Raw genomic sequence first — 18,000 nt, 5'->3', positions numbered from 1 at the left:
ATATTTATTTATTTATTTATTTGTCTGTCCCGGATCCGCAGAGTTTCTGAAAACGTTAATGTACTTAAATAACGCACGCCCACGCGTAGGTGTTAAGAATAAATAGTACGAGATCTAGCGGCAGACTTTCATGAATTAAAACCACCAATCAAAATGCTACTCTTGGGTGAAATACGGAATATATTAATGTCATAGACGTTGATCTTTTGAAGTTTTTTTCTTTCTTGGAGGGTCTGATGAAAGCCTGGGTGTGTGTTTGAAGTGCGCAGAGCAGCTGGCTTTGTGTTTGTGGACTCCTCCCGTTGTGTGATGAAGTTCAGATGCGCGCCGTTGTTCCGTACGCGCGTCACCAGGGGCACAGAGCAGCTTCCCGACGCGAGGGGTGGATGGAGAAATGTGTGGATCACGATCACGGGAGGCTTTGCACATGACATTACCCACCCCTTGCCTCCTCGTTTGACTGACGCCCTTCGACTTTTACAGGATATGCCGCCACCCTTTGTGTGAACCGAGCTGCTTTGGATTCACAGATCCAGCCACCGTGTTTCGTTTCGCGTCTGTCTTCCAGCAGAGAAGCTCTACGGGGCGGCTCGGACCGTAAACATCGCCTCGGTCCCTGGCCTTTATGTTGTAGGTTACCCAGAGGAGCCTGAGTGCGTGTTTTATTTTTTTCCCCCTTTGATACAGGAAATGTTGGCATGGCTGCCTCGGGAGCACATAAGTGTCCGAAGAGCGAGAAGTTGGACGAGGCGCAGGCTTTGGCCAAGAGCTGCGCTGGGAGACCAGATTTCCTGCCTTGTGATGGACTCTCCATTTGCGCCACGCACAGTCACGGGAAGTGCTTCAAGCTGCACTGGTGCTGTCACTTGGGCTGGTGTCACTGTAAGTTTGTAGTTTATCAGCTGCATTTATTACAAATAATCGTTTCACACTGTCACCGAAGGCACTGCTGGCAAATGTGCGTGGTATTTGGTAGTTATGTGTCCGTGTTTAGTTAAAACCACACAAGCACTGTTTCCTTCCTCCACTGAAAGGCTCAGAATGAGGCAGATATGAACTTTATTTGATAAACAAGTTATAACGCTTCACAGATTATGTAAAGGCTGTCCATCAGTCTGATTACTTACATGCGCCTACAGGCAGCATTGGCTTCCCCTCGGGAGAAGCTGATGTCGTTTCCTGTTATTTGATTGTTTGTTTGGTGTAACTTCTTCATTTTATAAGCCTTGCTGTACTCGCTCCTGTAATACTTCATCATCAGTTTATGTCTGACCGGAGTTAATTCTTCCTACCCTTCCTCTTGCTGTATGAATAGTTTATGCCGTCTAGACAATGAAGGCTGAACAATTCATAAATTTACTACTGTACAGCTCTGCTATTTTTTTGTTTTTTGAAAGCTTGTTTTTCAGGCTTTGTGAAACTGGTCGACACAGTCTGATGACACAAACCCGAATCACCACTTTCATTTCTCTTTTAAGGATGATTCCGTGTTTTATTTTTGAGCAAAAGTCCCGTAAAAGCAGACAATGACCAGACACTGTTATTCCCCCATGAAGCTACAGCCTGATAATTTACTTCTCTGTGCCACTGCTGTCCAAAAAACCCCAGATCACTCTTTTATTAGATTGGCAGTGAGTGTCGTTAATACTCACTAGGGCAGTAGAATATGTATTAATCCACTGCTGAAAATAGTCCCAGACTAAATCCACTATTTACTCCCGTTTTTTAGTATTATGCCTTAACTGTGAAAATTCCTGAGCCACAGCTGTCTTTCTGACCCATTTTTAAGATATACAACAGGGAGGACTGTTGGAAGGGCTGAACCCTTATTATTTATTTTTTTACCTACTGAAAAATGCAATTTGTTGACAACAACAAGAAATGGAATATTTCACCATCCTTTAATATGTTGTGGCCACAGCCCTCATCACATGCTCACACAAGTATCATGCACTCCAGCTGCTGTTCTTGAGCCACAACACTGAACTCTGCAGCCTTGTAGTAATTTCATTTGTATCGACTATTGCATTGACTGTAATGGGGATGAAGTGCAGGGGTGCAGTTCCACTCGCACACGCACACTTTCCTTTCCACTTTGTGCGTGCGCCACGCTCTCCATCTCCATTTGAACCTCCCTCGACCTGACACCCTGAGACCACCGCAGATTCCGAGTAGCCGTGCATGCACCTGACAGGATGCCCCTCTCTCTGTGCTGCCCTAATTTATCCCCATCTCTGCCCGCCCAGAAAATCCTCAGATCAGTGTAAAACACAATCACCATCTATCCTGCACCACTCACTCTGAGCTTATAGTGTGCAACTGCACAAGTCACATTGTAATCTTTGCTGTGTAATCGTTGGATTTAGACACCCGCCTCCGTCCGGAATGAGCCAGGCGGTTCTTGAAATATCAGATGTGGCAGAAAAATGATGAATTCCTTCCAGTGTTTATTACAAGCCACATACAGCATTTATGTCTGCATGCAAAGCCCATTCTGTGTTACATCATTTGTAAACATTCAGACTTGCTCCTCCTTTCTGTTTTTGAAATATTCATCACTCTGGCTGAAAGTGTGCCACAAAATGGACATAGAGCTTGTTATGCTATAGGAGAAAGAACCAGGCATATCCTAATGGAGCTTCTCACCTTCTCATCTCCTTCCACTGCAATTCAAAGGTTCCCCTCGCACCACGGTGAAAATAAACCAGCTAAGACTGCTGAATCAGGCAGAACCAGGGCACCCGGTGAGAGAAGTACACCAGCACGCCTTCACAAAGCCTTCCTGCTCGGCTCATGCCCTTCTCCTCTAGAAGTCCATAATAACGCTGGATGCAAAAGCAGGAAATGTTGTAACAGCCTTATCTTGTCACGTTTTCATTTTGAATGTGCCTGCGACAGCCGCCTGGAGTATAAACTTATTCTGAAGCTGATAATTGTGCATTCACCACAGGGAGTCTTGCCGGGCTGCCTTTTTAATTACATTTTTAATAGGTTCCCAGCAAAACAAATACAAAAGGTCACTGCGTATGAAGACTCGGTTCAGCAATTTAAATTCACATACTAAAATTCTTTCCATTATCTCACCTGTAGAGCAGCACGAGATGATTAGGTGTGACTTAACGCCTGGCTTCTTCTATTTTTATGTGCCTGCTGCAAACTGAACGCATCCACAATGGATTTCTTCCAGTTTTCAATACTCAAAGGACTCAAATCATGTCTGCAGGCTAGCACAGGAAAAATATGTTGGATGGTCTTCCAGTGTTTTCCATTTAGTTGTAGAAACATTTGTCAAAAAAAAAAAAAAAAATCAACCACGGAAAAAAGATGGTGGAAACTAGAATTGGATGTAGGTGGAAGCAATGTTCCCAGCTGGTGACAACATCAGTCCAAGCCTCTCATTAGCAGTAATTAGCTGTGTTTAGTGTCACTGCCAATATGTCATTTCTGATGAGAGCTTTTGCTCAAAGCGGCGCTGAAACCACCTGGTCTGAACACTTTTCCCCCCCCTTCTCTCACTTCTCTCACTTTATTCTTTAAGAACTGATTACAATTACCAAGCAGAGCAATGAATTACTCATTAAGAAAGCCTAACAGAGTCTGTAATGAGTCCTGAACAGTCTTGTCAGTCTGCTTGTACTCTGCCAGGACTAATTTCGAACTTGTAGATACAAGAAAATGGGATCTTTCTGTCAGGCTCCCACGGCAGTCTCATCCGTTACACCGCGCAGCAGAAGCTCGCAACTATTTCTAAAGGGAAATACGGAGATTTATTGAATATAGCCCTGCGCTGTATTGACTGGTTTGGTGACGGGTTCAAAATTTATAGCACTGCCGAATCATAAAAAGCTTCACCGGTTATAAAGGGATCAATATATTGTCAGCACAGGCCTGAGGGGATGTTTTTGATTGATTGCTCATGTTTAGGATCTGCAGCCCTTCAGTCGCTTTAAATGCTGGTGTATCAGTGATGGATGCAGAGCAGCACAAAAGTTCAGGAAGTTCTCGCTTTTGTTTTATTGGACAGGTTTGTGTTACTGCCATCTGACAAGAATAACTGACCAAGTTTTTTCTGAAAAGACTCCAACTTTGTCGTGTCCTTACTTAATTAATAAGAAGCGCATGGCCACAGGATTCATAATTTCCACGCTCAGTTGTTGCCCATGCAGAGGGCTTCAAATTGCCTTCTTCTTCTTTGCATAGAATTGAGGTTCTAGCTACTTTATTCAAATCGGTGTTTTGATAAAAATGAAGAAGGTTAATTTCATTTCTTCCTTCAAATGGTGCTTGAAGCACAGTTTGTTGAACTATTTGTTATATACAGGAAAGTCTGCACAGCAGCCACTGTGATGGTTTTGATTTTAAATTCGTGGGCAGACAGCACAGGAGCTGTTTGTCCAATCAGATGCAGCTCGGGGTTCGTTGGAGGCTCTAGGAGAGAGAGAGAACCTTTTAGTTCTCTGTCTAGTGGTTTTTCCATTAAGTGTCCGATGCTGGAAAGTAACATGAGCCCTTCCTTTAGACTGCTGAAACTTGGAGCTGAACTGTAGAATACATCGTTACAGAGGAAAACACCACAACTGGCACGCAGTTTCTTTTAACAGGTCCGAAATTTAGGTGGCAAATTTGTTGTGATGTGATTTAAAAGGGCAGAAAAAAGCCTTAGCTGTTTCTTTTTGTGTGTGTCATGCGTGATGTGATATCCAGTATGTTTCCATTCCTGCTCCATTCCTGCGTTTTGCGTTAACCGAGGGAAAAACAATTGACTGTTTCATTAACCAGACACTTTGACAAGTCGCAGAAAGCACACGTGTAAATAATAAAATCAACAATGGCTGAAATTTGTTTAGCTGCTTCGGGCGCATTGATCATGCTGGCTCATTGATCATGCTGGCTCATTGTCTCTGTAATGGCTTACGGGAGAGCGAAGCGTAACGGCGCCCTGTTATTAGTTCCTATGGATTCTCCTTAGACTGTAAAGCAGAGCCAAGTAATGGCCGGCAGGTGGGGACTTCTTTGGTTACACTGTGAAAAAGCCTACAGGAAAAACAACCCTCAAATGGCCTCAGTAGACACCTCCCTGATGATTTCATGGTCTCAACCTCTAGTTTCACATCCTACTGAAGACAACATTATGTTTATTTTGTAAATTACAGTCCCCATTAAAGTTGAAAACAATTATAAAGCAGGGCGGTGACCTATCACTGCTCCATGAGCATCCAGTGTCCCCTGATTTCTCAGAGACATCCCCCGTCCTTTGTGTCCGGTTTTAGAATGAGATGGCACAAACAAAGGGGTGACATCACGGTGGCCACCTACGGCCATTTTTTATATACAGCCTATGGTTTCTCTATTTGTGACAGCTCAAAATGTCTGCTATAACAAAGGCTCGCTTTGCTGATTGGTCACTAGAGCATCAATAGATCACTTTTGGCCTGCACAGAATGATTTCATAAGATAATTACAGATTGTTTAAGAGATCGATTCTTGGCTATTGTCGTCAGGAGTGATCAGTATCTCTTTTTAATGGACAAAAAAAGTCTTAAAGGGGAATTCCGTCAATTTTACACATCAGTGTGTGGTTACATATTTGGAGGAGCACTCATGTAAAGCTAAAAAAAATTCACTTTGAAGCCTTTGTGGCTCACACAAGGCAAGATAGATTGCCTTCAGTGCCTCTTGAGTCAGTGTAGGCTGGAGGTGTGCAGTTGAAAAGAAGTGAGCTTGACAGACATCTGTAACCTGCTCCTTATCTCTGCATGTGGCTACATTATCTGCTACCTGCACAACACACTTGAATCTCTAACCAAACTGTCACGTTTGAATTGCACTGACCAGAAAATAGTATTCTCTGAATAAAATAAATAAAAGAACTGTGTTAAAGCAGTGCAGTGCTAAATCAGTGGAGCGCTTTTCAGTGGTGCACTGTTTTGTGTGCACAGAGACACAGTCAAGAGTTTTTCATTATGGTTACAGACTAAACAGTGGACTTCCAAGTGGCTGCCTCCGGAGGCATGAAACAGGAAGCATGATGCCGGGTCAGACCGTCCTCTTCCATGAAACCTGAAACTTGTGTTGTTTCCCCTTAGCGCAGCCCCTTTTTGTTGGCCAGATTTAAACACAAAGAGCAGCGGATGTTGGAGCCTGTCGTATCCGCTGGCCGACTGGGCGCAGCAGCTGTTATGAGGAATGACAACAATCTGCTAAAATAATTGTTTTTGTTCGATGGGTTTTGCCAACATGCTGCTTTGAACTGGTATGTGGCACATTCAGTGGGCTACATAAAGCCAGTTGGCTTCAGCTCAAACATGCAAAATATCAAACTGAGGGGGATGTTAATGACTCATTCTCTGCTGAGGCTTCGATGTGAGCCAATATCGAAATGACATAATGTGTGTGTGATGCTGACTGCATGTTGGGCTTGTCACAATAATCCAGCTGCAGCCGGTAGGGCGGTAGAAGAGTTGATATTTTTTACAGTGTGATTTTGAAGGGGAGCAGGGGACTGATGGGCTGCAGGCAGCATTTTCCAGAGAATCTACCTCCTGTATTAAAACAGTCTTTGCAGCCCTCGGCCAGCTACAGGCCCAGGAGAGAGGAGGCGTGGAAGATGGAGACGTGCGGTAGCAGAGGAGTACTCGACTCCCTCCTCTGAGCAATCTGTATCTCCCAGGGATAAGCTGCTTGTTCTTCCACCTCCTTATTAACCTCTTCAACTCTTGAGTTTTACTATAAATAACTTTGCGTCTTTGCACAACATTCTTTGTGTACCGGTTCCAACACTTTATCTCGCTAAATAATCACTAAAATAATCCAGATGATGTTTTTTTATGTATATATTGAAGATACTCTTCATTCCCTGCTTTCAAATTGAAAAAGCTGCTTTCGTAATTAGAATTTTGTAATGAAAATCTGTTAATTCTTCACTGGCTTATTTACATCTCCTTTATTTAATGATCTCATTTATATCCCAAATGCTTTTAATCGGTCCCTGGTGAACTTGTTGCGTTTAGCTGGGTTTTAATTGTAACGTGATGAAAAGCTTTTTAGTCGAGAAAGAGTCATTCCTCCCCTTCACGATGTGCAAAGCGTGGCCCGCGCCCGGTCGACCGAGGCTGCCGTCAGCAGAAAAACACAGCGCTCGTGTTTGTGTTGAGAACCTCCCATTGTTTGACACCGAAGGACTGAAACCGTCTGACATTCACTGTTGATGTTACAGCTGTCTGATGGGTTTTTTTATGCTGTCAATCTTTATTTGTAGCAGGACAAATTTCTCGTGGCATCATTTTGTCTGTTTGTCTGGGTATCTCTGACAAAAAGGACAAAAATATGTTTTTCCCTCTCCACCATTTTCAGGCAGATTTATCTTTAAACCCTCACTATTCAAGGACAACACTGTCACATTTGTTTTATTGTCTTCAAAATCCAAAACAAACAGCGAGGAACTAATTATATTAACAAGTTTTGCCTGTGTAGATAAAGCCTGTCTTGTTATTACTCCACTTTTCATTCTGTTGCCCTCCAAAAACTGCTAAACACTCAGTGAGTCACAGCATCGCATGCACGCACACTCCTTTATAATAGTTAATTTAGCTCTTTTCATTTCACAAATGCAAAAAGAAAAGAAACACGTTGAATGTTTTTGCTTTGTCCATGAATGAAAAATGTCCCACGCCGGGAGTTTGTACAGCATGCGGTGAATGTTGCCGACTGTCCTTTCTTTGTCGGGACATGTGGTCTTTGTTAGTGCGGAAATACAAACATGCACAGAGCGGCAGCACACGCAGAGGTCACCCAACAACTGACGTCTGACGTTGTCATGCGAGGGCTGCAGCACCGGGCAGCACATGGTTAGAGTACAGCTCAATATCAATAAAGCTGCTCAGACAGAGCTGGTGTCGGTTTCAGTCGTCACTGAGCGGTGTACCTACATACAGCCCTGTTAAAGCTATTGTTGAGTGCAATATTTATTTTAGTCAGAAAGGAAATGCCAGTTTTATCAATCTTACATCATTTTAATCACTTGGAAAACCCAAACATATTCTGTGGGTAGTTTTCAGTTCCGGTGGATTGGTTTTATACAGGGCGGGATTGGTAATTGGTTTACCAAGACAAATGAACTCATTTGTACACCTCAAAATTGACTCAGTTTACTGCAGTTTCAAGCCAGTGGTCTCAGAAGACAAAAAAATAATAATTGTGTGCACAGCATTGTCATCAGTGCCACCATGCTGGGCTTTTAGTATGCTGGGTGCTGGTATTTGTGTCCAAGCATAGTGTAGCTGATATTCCCATGTTGGTGTTGTTCTTGCATCGTAATTGCAGTGTGGGGAAAAATGTCCTTCATTGTATAAAACCCCTCTAGACCAAATCATCAACATTTCACGTGTTTTCTTTATTAATTTATACAATATAATAAATATACTATCAAGTCAGGTTTGTTGTTAGCCAGATTTACGTTACTTATGTTGGTTTGCTACAGCCTTCAATAGCTAACCTCTTGAATGCTTAGACAATGTCGCTGGTCGGTTGCGATGTTGATCCTGGACTGACATTATTTTTTGACGATGCAGGAACAACACCAACACGGGGATATCAGATCGTGTGTCCAAGCACCACCACTGATCTGATTATTCTGTTGGAAATCTGAGTGACTGAATGTACAGAGATGAGGTGCTCCAACCTGTACTTATGATGTTCTTACTGTAGCACTGTGGCTATTTCAGGAGGACAGTGCCCGCCCCCTCTCTGCCAGCAGTAGAAAAGGCCTTTCTGAATCAGAAGGATAAACATTTAGTCCACATATGTCCACATGCTGGGTTGATAACCAATGACCACTGCAAAGCTGCAAGCTGCACTGATGGAAAGCAATGCCTTAACAACAGATCTGGACACTTGTGTGTAGAGCATCCAAAAGAGGCCAAACCTCGTATTGTTGTCTTGCGTACACTTATATTGTTGGATTATAAAATCTAGTTAAAACTAGTTTAACAAGATCTCAATTCTAGTTTTTGGCTATGTTAGACATTGGTACTTCAGACTGATATTTCTACACTATACAGAGAAGTGCACAAGAGTAGTTGACTCAGGAATTTTAAACTAAAAGCATCTATAAAGTTTCCTTGTAAACATTTACTATTATCCACTGTTTCTTGGATGTAACTTCTGGGTCTAAAAAATCAGTGAAGCCAAAGCTTTAAAGTTGCATTCTTTCTAACAGCCAACAGGAGGCGACTCCTCGGGTTATAAAAAAAAGTTTGATTACACTAAAGTCTATGGGAAAACTTTCCTTCGGCTCTCTTGATCTATGGTCTCAGAAAACAGTTTTCCTGATGTGTTTATGGTTTAAACTGATAGTGTTAAGTCTTACTGAAAACAACATGATATTATTTTTAAGTTATGGTCTCCATTATAGTTAAACTAGATGGAAAAGCAGAGTATGCTTTAGGGCTGGCCAACTTTGTGGTTGCTACTATATGAGCGTGAAGTGTACCTCAGTTTTTCACTTAGATTAGCCCGTCACTCATCATGTCTGGTATTAAAAACACTAAGCTGACTCAAGCCTTGGCTACAGGACTTTAATAAACAATTCAATAAGCGTTTAATTGATGTAGAAACCAAGGTCCCTCAATGAATCAAAAACCCCGCTGATGTAGTTTCTTTTAAACCTTACTTTGAGTTTCTCTTTCTGTGTTGTTGACATGACTGACTTCATTTCTAAGCAAATGTCACCCTTGAACACTTCCTTCCATACAGAGGCCTTTGGGGGGTTTCACAAAAAGCTGGCCCAACGCCTTCATTTATTTTAAGCACGCAACCTGTTATAAGGAACCGAGAACGTCAGATGACGTCGTATTTTTCACTTGCAGATTCTCCACACGTTGGCAATTAAAGAATGATTAATATGAGGACATTTAAAAGGTTCTGTGTGTGCATTATGATTGTTTTCCGGCTTGTAGTCTTTTTTTATTTTTATTGGATGCGGCACATAGTCCCGGTATTAAAAAACAGAAGCTTGTTTTTTTCCCCGACATATAAAGATTCTCTCTTCTCATTTTTTTCGTCAGATTATTGTAAGTGAGATTTATCACACATACCGTACTGTCCTCGGGGCTCACAGAAACAGTGATATTTCTAAGAAAGTGCAGACACCTTGTAAATTTACAGACGAGCTGCGCTCCTTCTGCAGGGCTGCTGAGGACAAGCAGTGTTGGTGTAGTGTTAGCTCCATATGCCTGTCTGTTTTGTTGTCTGACTGTGCATCTGTCTGTCTCCTAGTATTGCTCATGGTATTTGAAACTCCAGATGGATGAATGCAATTAGATGTAATATGCTGAAAAAAAAGCAACTAAATGTCAACACATCTCCTTCTACAGCTTTAGCTCTCATTTGTTGCCGCTTTCAAGCCTGCCTGAATGGGCTCATCTCAGTCTGAACATGGACCATTGAGTTTCTCTCATTAAACAGAACAGCTACTCTACCCCCCTTTTTGTCTGCATCAATATTAGCTCTTGTGTTTGATATTAAAAATATTTACAAAGTCTACAGACATGAAGATCCAGCCACATCTGCTTTTAAACGCCTCGCACGCCGCGTGGCTAACGCAGTCTTGTATAATTTAATAGTGAGGTGATCGCGTGAGTTATTCAACAACACTGCAGCTCATCTGTAAGGTTTGTGCTTTCTTTAAAAAAATGTTCTTCAGCATTGAAAACTCACTTTGTTCATTCATCAAAAAAAAAGATGGTCTCCTCCCTAATTTGAAGCAGTTTGATATTGTCAGTGTAGCCCAGGAGAAGAGTTTGATTGAATGGAACAAGGCAGCCACCAAAACAAAGGACAAGGACACACCACGAGAGGAAGAGAAGTGATGCGTAGGTTTGTCGTCTTCTGTAGTTTCTCTCTCTCTCCTGGGAGCCAGTTAAACACACATCTGAACTGCAATATTCAGGCAGCACGGCCCAGAGTTGGAGGTGGTGGGCTGCAAACAATGAGTAACATCTGGGAGCTGTTATTTTGAACTATCACCAGCAGAACTTAATGTGGCATGGCTTAGAGTCTTACAAAAAAAATCTGTAGAAACACAGTCACTGTGCAGAAAAAATGCTATTTATTGGATTGAGAATGCAGGCTGCCTCACATATTAGAGCTTTGTATTCACATTATGTCAGTAATTCTAGTGTTAATCATGAAAACATCAGGTTTAAATATTGTACACACAAACCCTGTTATTTATTTTGTTATATTTGAAGAATGAGTCTTGCATCAGTATTGAAGGGTCAGAAATGATTGTTGCTCCGCTCCAGCTGGCCTAAAGTTTACACTGTTTCAGTCTGGCTGCTGTTTCATTACAGATGTTGGAAAGAAGAAAGGCGTTTTTAATTTGGCAGCAGAAAATGCTTTGTTATCTCAAAATTACTCATAAGATTAAATAGGTGATCATCTGATTCTAGATAGATAGATAGATAGATGCAGTGTGGGGACTTTGTCAAAACTGATTAAATGAATGCAGGAAAGTACAATCAGATTGTGCTCGATCATGCAGTACCATCTGGAAAGCATCTGATTGGCAGTGGTTAAATTTTTTAGCGTGATAATGATCCCAAACACACTGCCAAAACAGTAAAAGCATGCCTGGATAAAAAAAAATGCACACAAAAACCCCCACAAGTCACAAAATATAAGGGCATTGCAAGACTTTGCATGATTTTACTGTGACATCTACAGGGATTTGTTAAGCTAGCATGTTTCTTAGATTTGGGCATGTATTGGAATGTGTGGGAGTGGTTGACGTTCACGTGCTCATGCCGTCTCCAGCATTGCTGTCGTGACTGAGGTTTTCAGTCATCCAGGTCGCTGTAGTCTAAGGAGCTTGGGAAGAAAGCGACTGGACTCCAAAATTTCTTCAAGAAATGTAAAGAAGTCCAGTCGCTTTCCTTCCAAGCTCCTTAGACTACAGCGACCTGGATGACTGAGAACCTACTCAAAAACCCAAATTTGATTTTTCCAGGGAAATTCTTGTCATATCGTTGATGCTTGTTGATGTACATTGTGTCAGCCATAGAGAATGCTAATCCTCCTCTTCTATTAGTGTTCGTTTTAACTATATACTGACATTTTCTTGCATTTTTGGGAGATATGGTGAACATCCAAGAACAGTGGTATATTACACAGGGCAACATTAGCTCTGAGTGAAAGCCGTGTTTCTCACTTTCAGATGAACATAATAAATCCTTGCTATTTTCTCCCCTTTTAAACATTTCCAGGGGAAAACACTTGAGCCATCAGCTGGTAAACCCTCCACAACATTTAGCTGCAGAATTTTTCTTTGTGTTGTTTGGTGTTTGGCAGGTAGTTTAGTGGGTTTGAAGAGTTTTTCCTTTCTTTTTTTCCTAAAAGCAGCTGCGTACTGATGAGATATGCAGATGACAGAGGTGGGAGTAAATGGTGAAGTTGTGGGTATGGAGACCAAAACGATTAGCTGAAAAATGCTACAAGTGGTTTAGGGGATAATTTTGTGTGGGTTTGTCACTATGTGCAACAGCTCTGCCGTACAAGTAGGCAGTGGTGTCATTGTTAAAATACAAATGAAGGTAATTGCATGTTTTGTTTTGTTTCTTTTTGTTTTTCTTTAGGCAAGTACGTGTACCAGCCCATGACCAACGTGTGCCAGCTGCCCAGCACGACCGTGCCGCCTGTTGGCTCAGAGTGCAGCAGCACCATCGACCTGTCCGTCTCTCTGGCCGAGCGCTTCCTGAAACTCGCCCCTTGCTTCAAGTCCCCGCCTCACCTGGAGTCTCCGAAGTACTGCGTGATCGCCGACCTGTTTGTGGACGACTACATCGTCAAACGTATCAATGGGAAGATGTGCTACGTGCAGCGTCCCCCGCCTCCTTTACCAGAGCCGCCTCGTCCTCCTACCCCCCCACCACCTGCTCCAGCTTTACCTATGGTTCCCCAAAATCCCAGCCAGGCTCAGCAACTGCCCAAACCGACGCCGTCAACCCAAAACGCACCTGCACCTGTGCAGCCAGTGCAGCAGGTGTACGGTGAACACAAACACCCCTCCCCGCTGGATAAGGTAAAAGGTCCCAAAATGGACCACTGTTCCTCTCCGTCAAGCTCCGAGGACTCCGGCATCAACGCCCTCGGTCTCCACTATCTGGAGTCCTGTGAGGAGGAGAGCGAGGAGGAGGAGGAGGATGACGAGTTGAGCACAGATGGAAACTCCAGCCCTGGGAGCCTCTGGGATCAAGATGACTGTTCTCTGCTCTCTCCCTCCAAGTCTATGATAGAAATCATCGAAAAGATTGAAACAACTGTGTAACCGACATGGCATCAAGGTGGAATTGATCTATAAGGAACATCAACGGAGCAGAAGCTTATTATTGAGAATAACTCTCAAGGATTTATGACATATGGACCAGTAGGAAACAAACCCCTTTCTAACGCTTCAGCAGGGCTTCGCCGGGTTGTTTTGGGATGAATTTGTTTTCCTGCAGGTGGCCGAGGACAGCGCACCTACAATCTGAAACAGCTTCTCCTCTGCCCATATCCTCTGCACGGATTGAATTTGCTGAACTTATTACAATAAAGACAGAAGCACAAGAATATCAAGAACATGCACAGTCTACCAAAAAGACCTCCTTTACATGGTCGTGTGGAGAAAAATCAAAAATACAAAAAAGAATCTAGAGTAGGTGCACGTCAGAGGAAATAGGAAAACAAGAAAAGGCGGACACTTTTTTTGTGACACTTCTCTTTAGGTATATATTACTGGAGCTAAATTATGTATGAACCAAGGTGGTATGAGTATGTTTCACGATGATAATGAGCAGTTAGGTAATTATTGTGTTCTCCAGTCAGTCAGTCTGTCAGACTTTGGTCCAATTCAGCATTCGAGTGGCAGATAAGCATGCCGTCCCTCGTTCTCCGGTCAGTGGCTCCACCCACACATATTAGTAATTCTGACTCTTCAGCGTAATAACCACAAGGCCAGCTACCTCTCGTGGGCCTAAAGCACACCGGCCTTTTAACCCCTTAATTACTCAGCTCTGAGCTGCTCAGAGCAGGCACACCTGCTTTTATCGCATTATTAAAAAGAATTGTGGCCCACAGTTTGTCTGCACTTTACTGACACCATCACGGGCAGTAGGGTAGGTAGGTCAGTGTTTGACAATCAAGGATTACACAGAAGCACATTCCTATACTGAACCTGCCAGTGAGGACCAAGGATACCCTTATACCTTCTAAAAAAAATGTCTCAGACTTTACAGAAAATTCTTCTGACCACCTTTTCTGGTCAAGCTGAACTGAACGGCAGTCCCATTAAGCAAAACATGACTTGCACTGACCTCTATTAGCAGCCAAGAAATGAATAGCACGGACGCGTCTCCAGTACAGCTGCAGTGACAGGGAGGGATGTTGTCACAGTAGACACAAGTGAGACAAATATCGCTGAGGGAACACATCTAATTTATAATCTTATATTATAATAATAATAATAACAATAATATTAATAATAATAAACCTACATTGTTAATTAGTTTGAGGACTTTTGAGAATGAAATGCCTTTTTCGTGATGACCAAAAGGGGGGTCTGGGGAGGTCATTCATTTTAGACTAGTAGGTCACATCTTAAAAGAGATTAGAGTGTGAGATAGGATGCCTGAATACCTGTTGTGATGTTGTGATTGACATAAGAAACGAGTAGCTTATTAGTCAGATAGTAAAATGAAGCCGGGCGGCGTCTTTTATTTTAATGTTTAAAAACATTATTTTCCAGAGAGCTATCAGCAAAAATCACCACAGTTATCACAAATATTTATGGCTGCAATGTTATAAGCACTAGATGTTTAAAAAAAAGATGATGAAGAAGAAAAAAATCATTTTGCATGACTGCATTCACTTGCAGGATTCCCTCATGTCAAACTCCAATTAAAAACATGCTATCAAAGAACAAAGAAACCCTGTATTAGTTATTAAAACAAGGTGTTTTTATTCAGGGACAGCCCTAGACATTACACTGAGCACAGTCCCTCATAATGCAGTTGAAGAAAAATGCATTTGGTTCTTATTCTTGTTATATTATTATTTTCATATGAATAAATCTTAATGAAACTCACTTTTTTCTCTCTCCTGCTTCATCTATTGTGGACAGCGTGAACACCCTCTGTAAAAAGAAAATTGAAATCTGTTTTGAAATGCACTCAAACGTCCTCCACACGACACACTGATGATGACTAATGCTCTCCAGAGCTGGAGTGGGTAACAAGAAAAAAACAAAGTAAAGTAAAGTGAGAGATACACTCGAACTGAGTCACTATTTCAGCTGTGGATGTCTGATCTAAACTGTGTTGAGGTATGTAGCTTGCATTCCTGCTTTTGAAAGCTTTAATTACTTTGTGCTGCACATTTTAAACATTTTAAAGGGGGAGGAAAAACATCGGGGGGTAGGTTGTAGTGGAAGATTTAAGATTGGATGCATTCTTTGCTTCAGCTTTATGTAAGACAGAAAACACTGAGCTTTTTCGATGGAGACAGAGCCCCCAGTTTCCTCTGGGCTTCTGTCGCAGACAGTCTTCTCCACACTTCGTCTAGCAGCAGATTTTATGAGAGACCATGCAAGCTTCTTTCTCACCTTGACTGCAAACTGAGATTGATTTCTCCACGCTTCTTTTTCCCTTGCATTGTGTCTATCGATCCTTTGTGCAGAGAGAGAAAACCAAGGCTTGGATGAAATGCTAATCAGTTTATATAAATGTACATCCACTATTCTGCCCAAAGATGAAGAGGAGAGGAGTGGAATTGAATGCTGGAGAGCAGATGGCATAGAGTGGGAGAAGAAGAGGAAAACCTGAGAGAGAATTTGTGGAGGGAGTACAGCAACAGGCAAGAGATGTGGAAGCTCAATTAGCGGGATGATGATGATGCAAGCACATGTAAAGTCGTAGGATGGACTTCATGTGTGCATACGAGTGTGTGTGTGTGTGTGTGTGTGCGTGCTCCGGTCTGTGCAGGCGCACACACATTTTGTACGGCGTTATGAAATAGTTTCCGTTTTTTTCAAATGGTACAGAGAGATTGCATGAAGAGATCACTGTTACTGTTAATCCCTCACAGCAAAGTCATTCGATTGGCAGGAACCTTGAGCAGTGACAGCACGCTAACACACACACACACGAAGTCACACACCAAATGAAAAATATGCCCTTGTTCAAGGACTGCTTCACAGGCCAGGTTGGCACAGCTTGAGTCACACAAGCTGTAGAGGGATGTCAGTTTCACTCTTTCCATTCTGATGTTTGCACAACCACATTATCTTCCTAAGGAGACGTCCTTTTAATTTCATACAACTCCATTTTCTCTACAGGGGGCAAGACAAAACAAGCAGATCCCCAATACTTAAAAGAGGTTTCAAGTTACAAAATGAAAACATGAAGTACCAGCAGGGACTCACCTGAGTAGGAGGAGAAGGATTTTAGAAATACATCAAATACATCTGCTCTCATGGGGAATCCTCAGAAACTTATTAAAAATGCTTCTTTAAAATAGATGCTAACCTTTTTTTGTGTGTAACTGCAAGCAAATTAGAAGCATCACTACCAAATACCTCTGTTTATAATCTCCTATATTACATTATATTTACTTAAATGAGAACTCCATGTCTCTAAATAACATATTTGTGTTTCAAATAAACACATAATCCAAATAACTGCCAAAAGGGATAAAAGGTCTGGTCTTTTCTTTGAACTATTCTTTTTCCAGGGTTGAATGATTGAACATCATCCATGTTTAATGACTTTAAAAAGCAAGAATTGGGTGCACAAGTTTGATTTTGGGGGGGATTTTCTCTAATCCACTGGGTCAAAGTATGTGCACAGGCTTAATTGTATACATAGCATACATCCCCACTTATAATCAGTTGAATGTCCCATAGCAAGTTGGACCTCAAGTAGACATCAACAAGCTTCTGGAAAAATTCTGACTGGATATTATTGTTGGCAGAATTAGTAGAGTTCATTTAAATTGTTTGGTTTCCTGGCATGGACCTGAATTTTAAGGATATTTCACAAAGTTTCAGTTGCGTTGCGGTCGGAGCTTCGGGACGGCCGGTCCAGAAGTGTGATGTTAGCCTGCTTTATCCATCCAAAAAGCCCGTTTTGATCTGTGTGTTTAGAGAACTGTTATGTTGGAACACCCAAAAATGTCAAGAATTTGGAGGTAGTCCTCCTTCATTATTCCACTTATTTTGTGCAATGTACCAGTAACACTGGCAGCAAAACAGCCCCAGAGCATGATGCTATTACCACTATGCTTGGCAGCTGGTACAATGTCAATTTTGGAGCAGGGTCTTTTTTCTTGGTGGGACCATCTCTGTCAATGGTGATATAAAAGTTTGCCTCTCTGTGGACAGTGGCACTGGTCCTCCAGCAGTTTCTACTTCTTGGCAGGCTTGGTGATCCCTGGGTTCCTCCTGAATATTTTAACTAATTTCCTTGCATCTGAGGACTGTGGGAAAGTTGTGACACGTCTAAATAACTTGCACCTACTGTATGTACACTAGTTTAAAATGATGATCCTGCAGTTGTTTAGAAATAGCCAATTAAGCTTCTGGAATAGATTTCCCAAAGCACTGACCTCAAGCCTACTTGTGCCAACAAGCCAATTAATTTAAATGAACTCTACAAATTCTGCCAATAAGAAAGGTCAAAAATCCAGCCAGAGTTGTTCCAGAAGCTTGTTGATGGCTTTCAAGAGCATATGGTTGAGCTGCATCTTGCTAGGGGACATTTAAACAAATATTAGTGGGGGTGTATGTATAGTTTTGAACGTGTATGCAATCGTTTGACTTGTGTGGATTAGAGGAAATCCCAAAATAATTTAAAACATGCTCACCCAATTCTTGGTTATTAAAAATCATTCAAATTGATTGTTGTACAATCATTCCACCTTGGCAACAGTTCAAAGAAATCAATAACAGCTCAAATTTGCCACGACATT

The 18,000-nt window shown here is 42.0% G+C and overlaps 1 protein-coding gene across 1 annotated transcript; it reads left to right on the top strand.

The window, feature by feature from the left end:
- The first annotated feature begins 316 nt into the window (after nucleotides 1–316).
- On the top strand, nucleotides 317–15,121 carry zgc:162707 (UPF0524 protein C3orf70 homolog B). Its single transcript, XM_031743334.2, has 2 exons — nucleotides 317–882; nucleotides 12,633–15,121. The coding sequence occupies exons 1-2, from the start codon at nucleotides 699–701 to the stop codon at nucleotides 13,322–13,324; spliced, it is 876 nt and encodes a 291-aa protein (XP_031599194.1). The 5' UTR covers nucleotides 317–698; the 3' UTR covers nucleotides 13,325–15,121.
- The last annotated feature ends 2,879 nt before the right edge of the window (nucleotides 15,122–18,000 follow it).

The sequence above is a fragment of the Oreochromis aureus genome, linkage group 16 (genome assembly GCF_013358895.1).
Source record: "Oreochromis aureus strain Israel breed Guangdong linkage group 16, ZZ_aureus, whole genome shotgun sequence".
NCBI classification, from domain to species: Eukaryota; Metazoa; Chordata; class Actinopteri; order Cichliformes; family Cichlidae; genus Oreochromis; species Oreochromis aureus.
The sequence above is the reverse complement of the archived record's forward strand: the minus strand, read 5'-3'. Positions and strand labels throughout refer to the sequence as shown.

What these genes read in the sequence shown, in the direction of transcription:
- zgc:162707 (XM_031743334.2), top strand. Translation starts at nt 699, where the DNA reads ATGGCTGCCTCGGGAGCACATAAGTGTCCGAAGAGCGAGAAGTTGGAC. An exon ending in TCACTTGGGCTGGTGTCACT is followed by an intron (nt 883 to 12,632) that starts GTAAGTTTGTAG and finishes GTTTTTCTTTAG; the next exon opens with GCAAGTACGTGTACCAGCCC.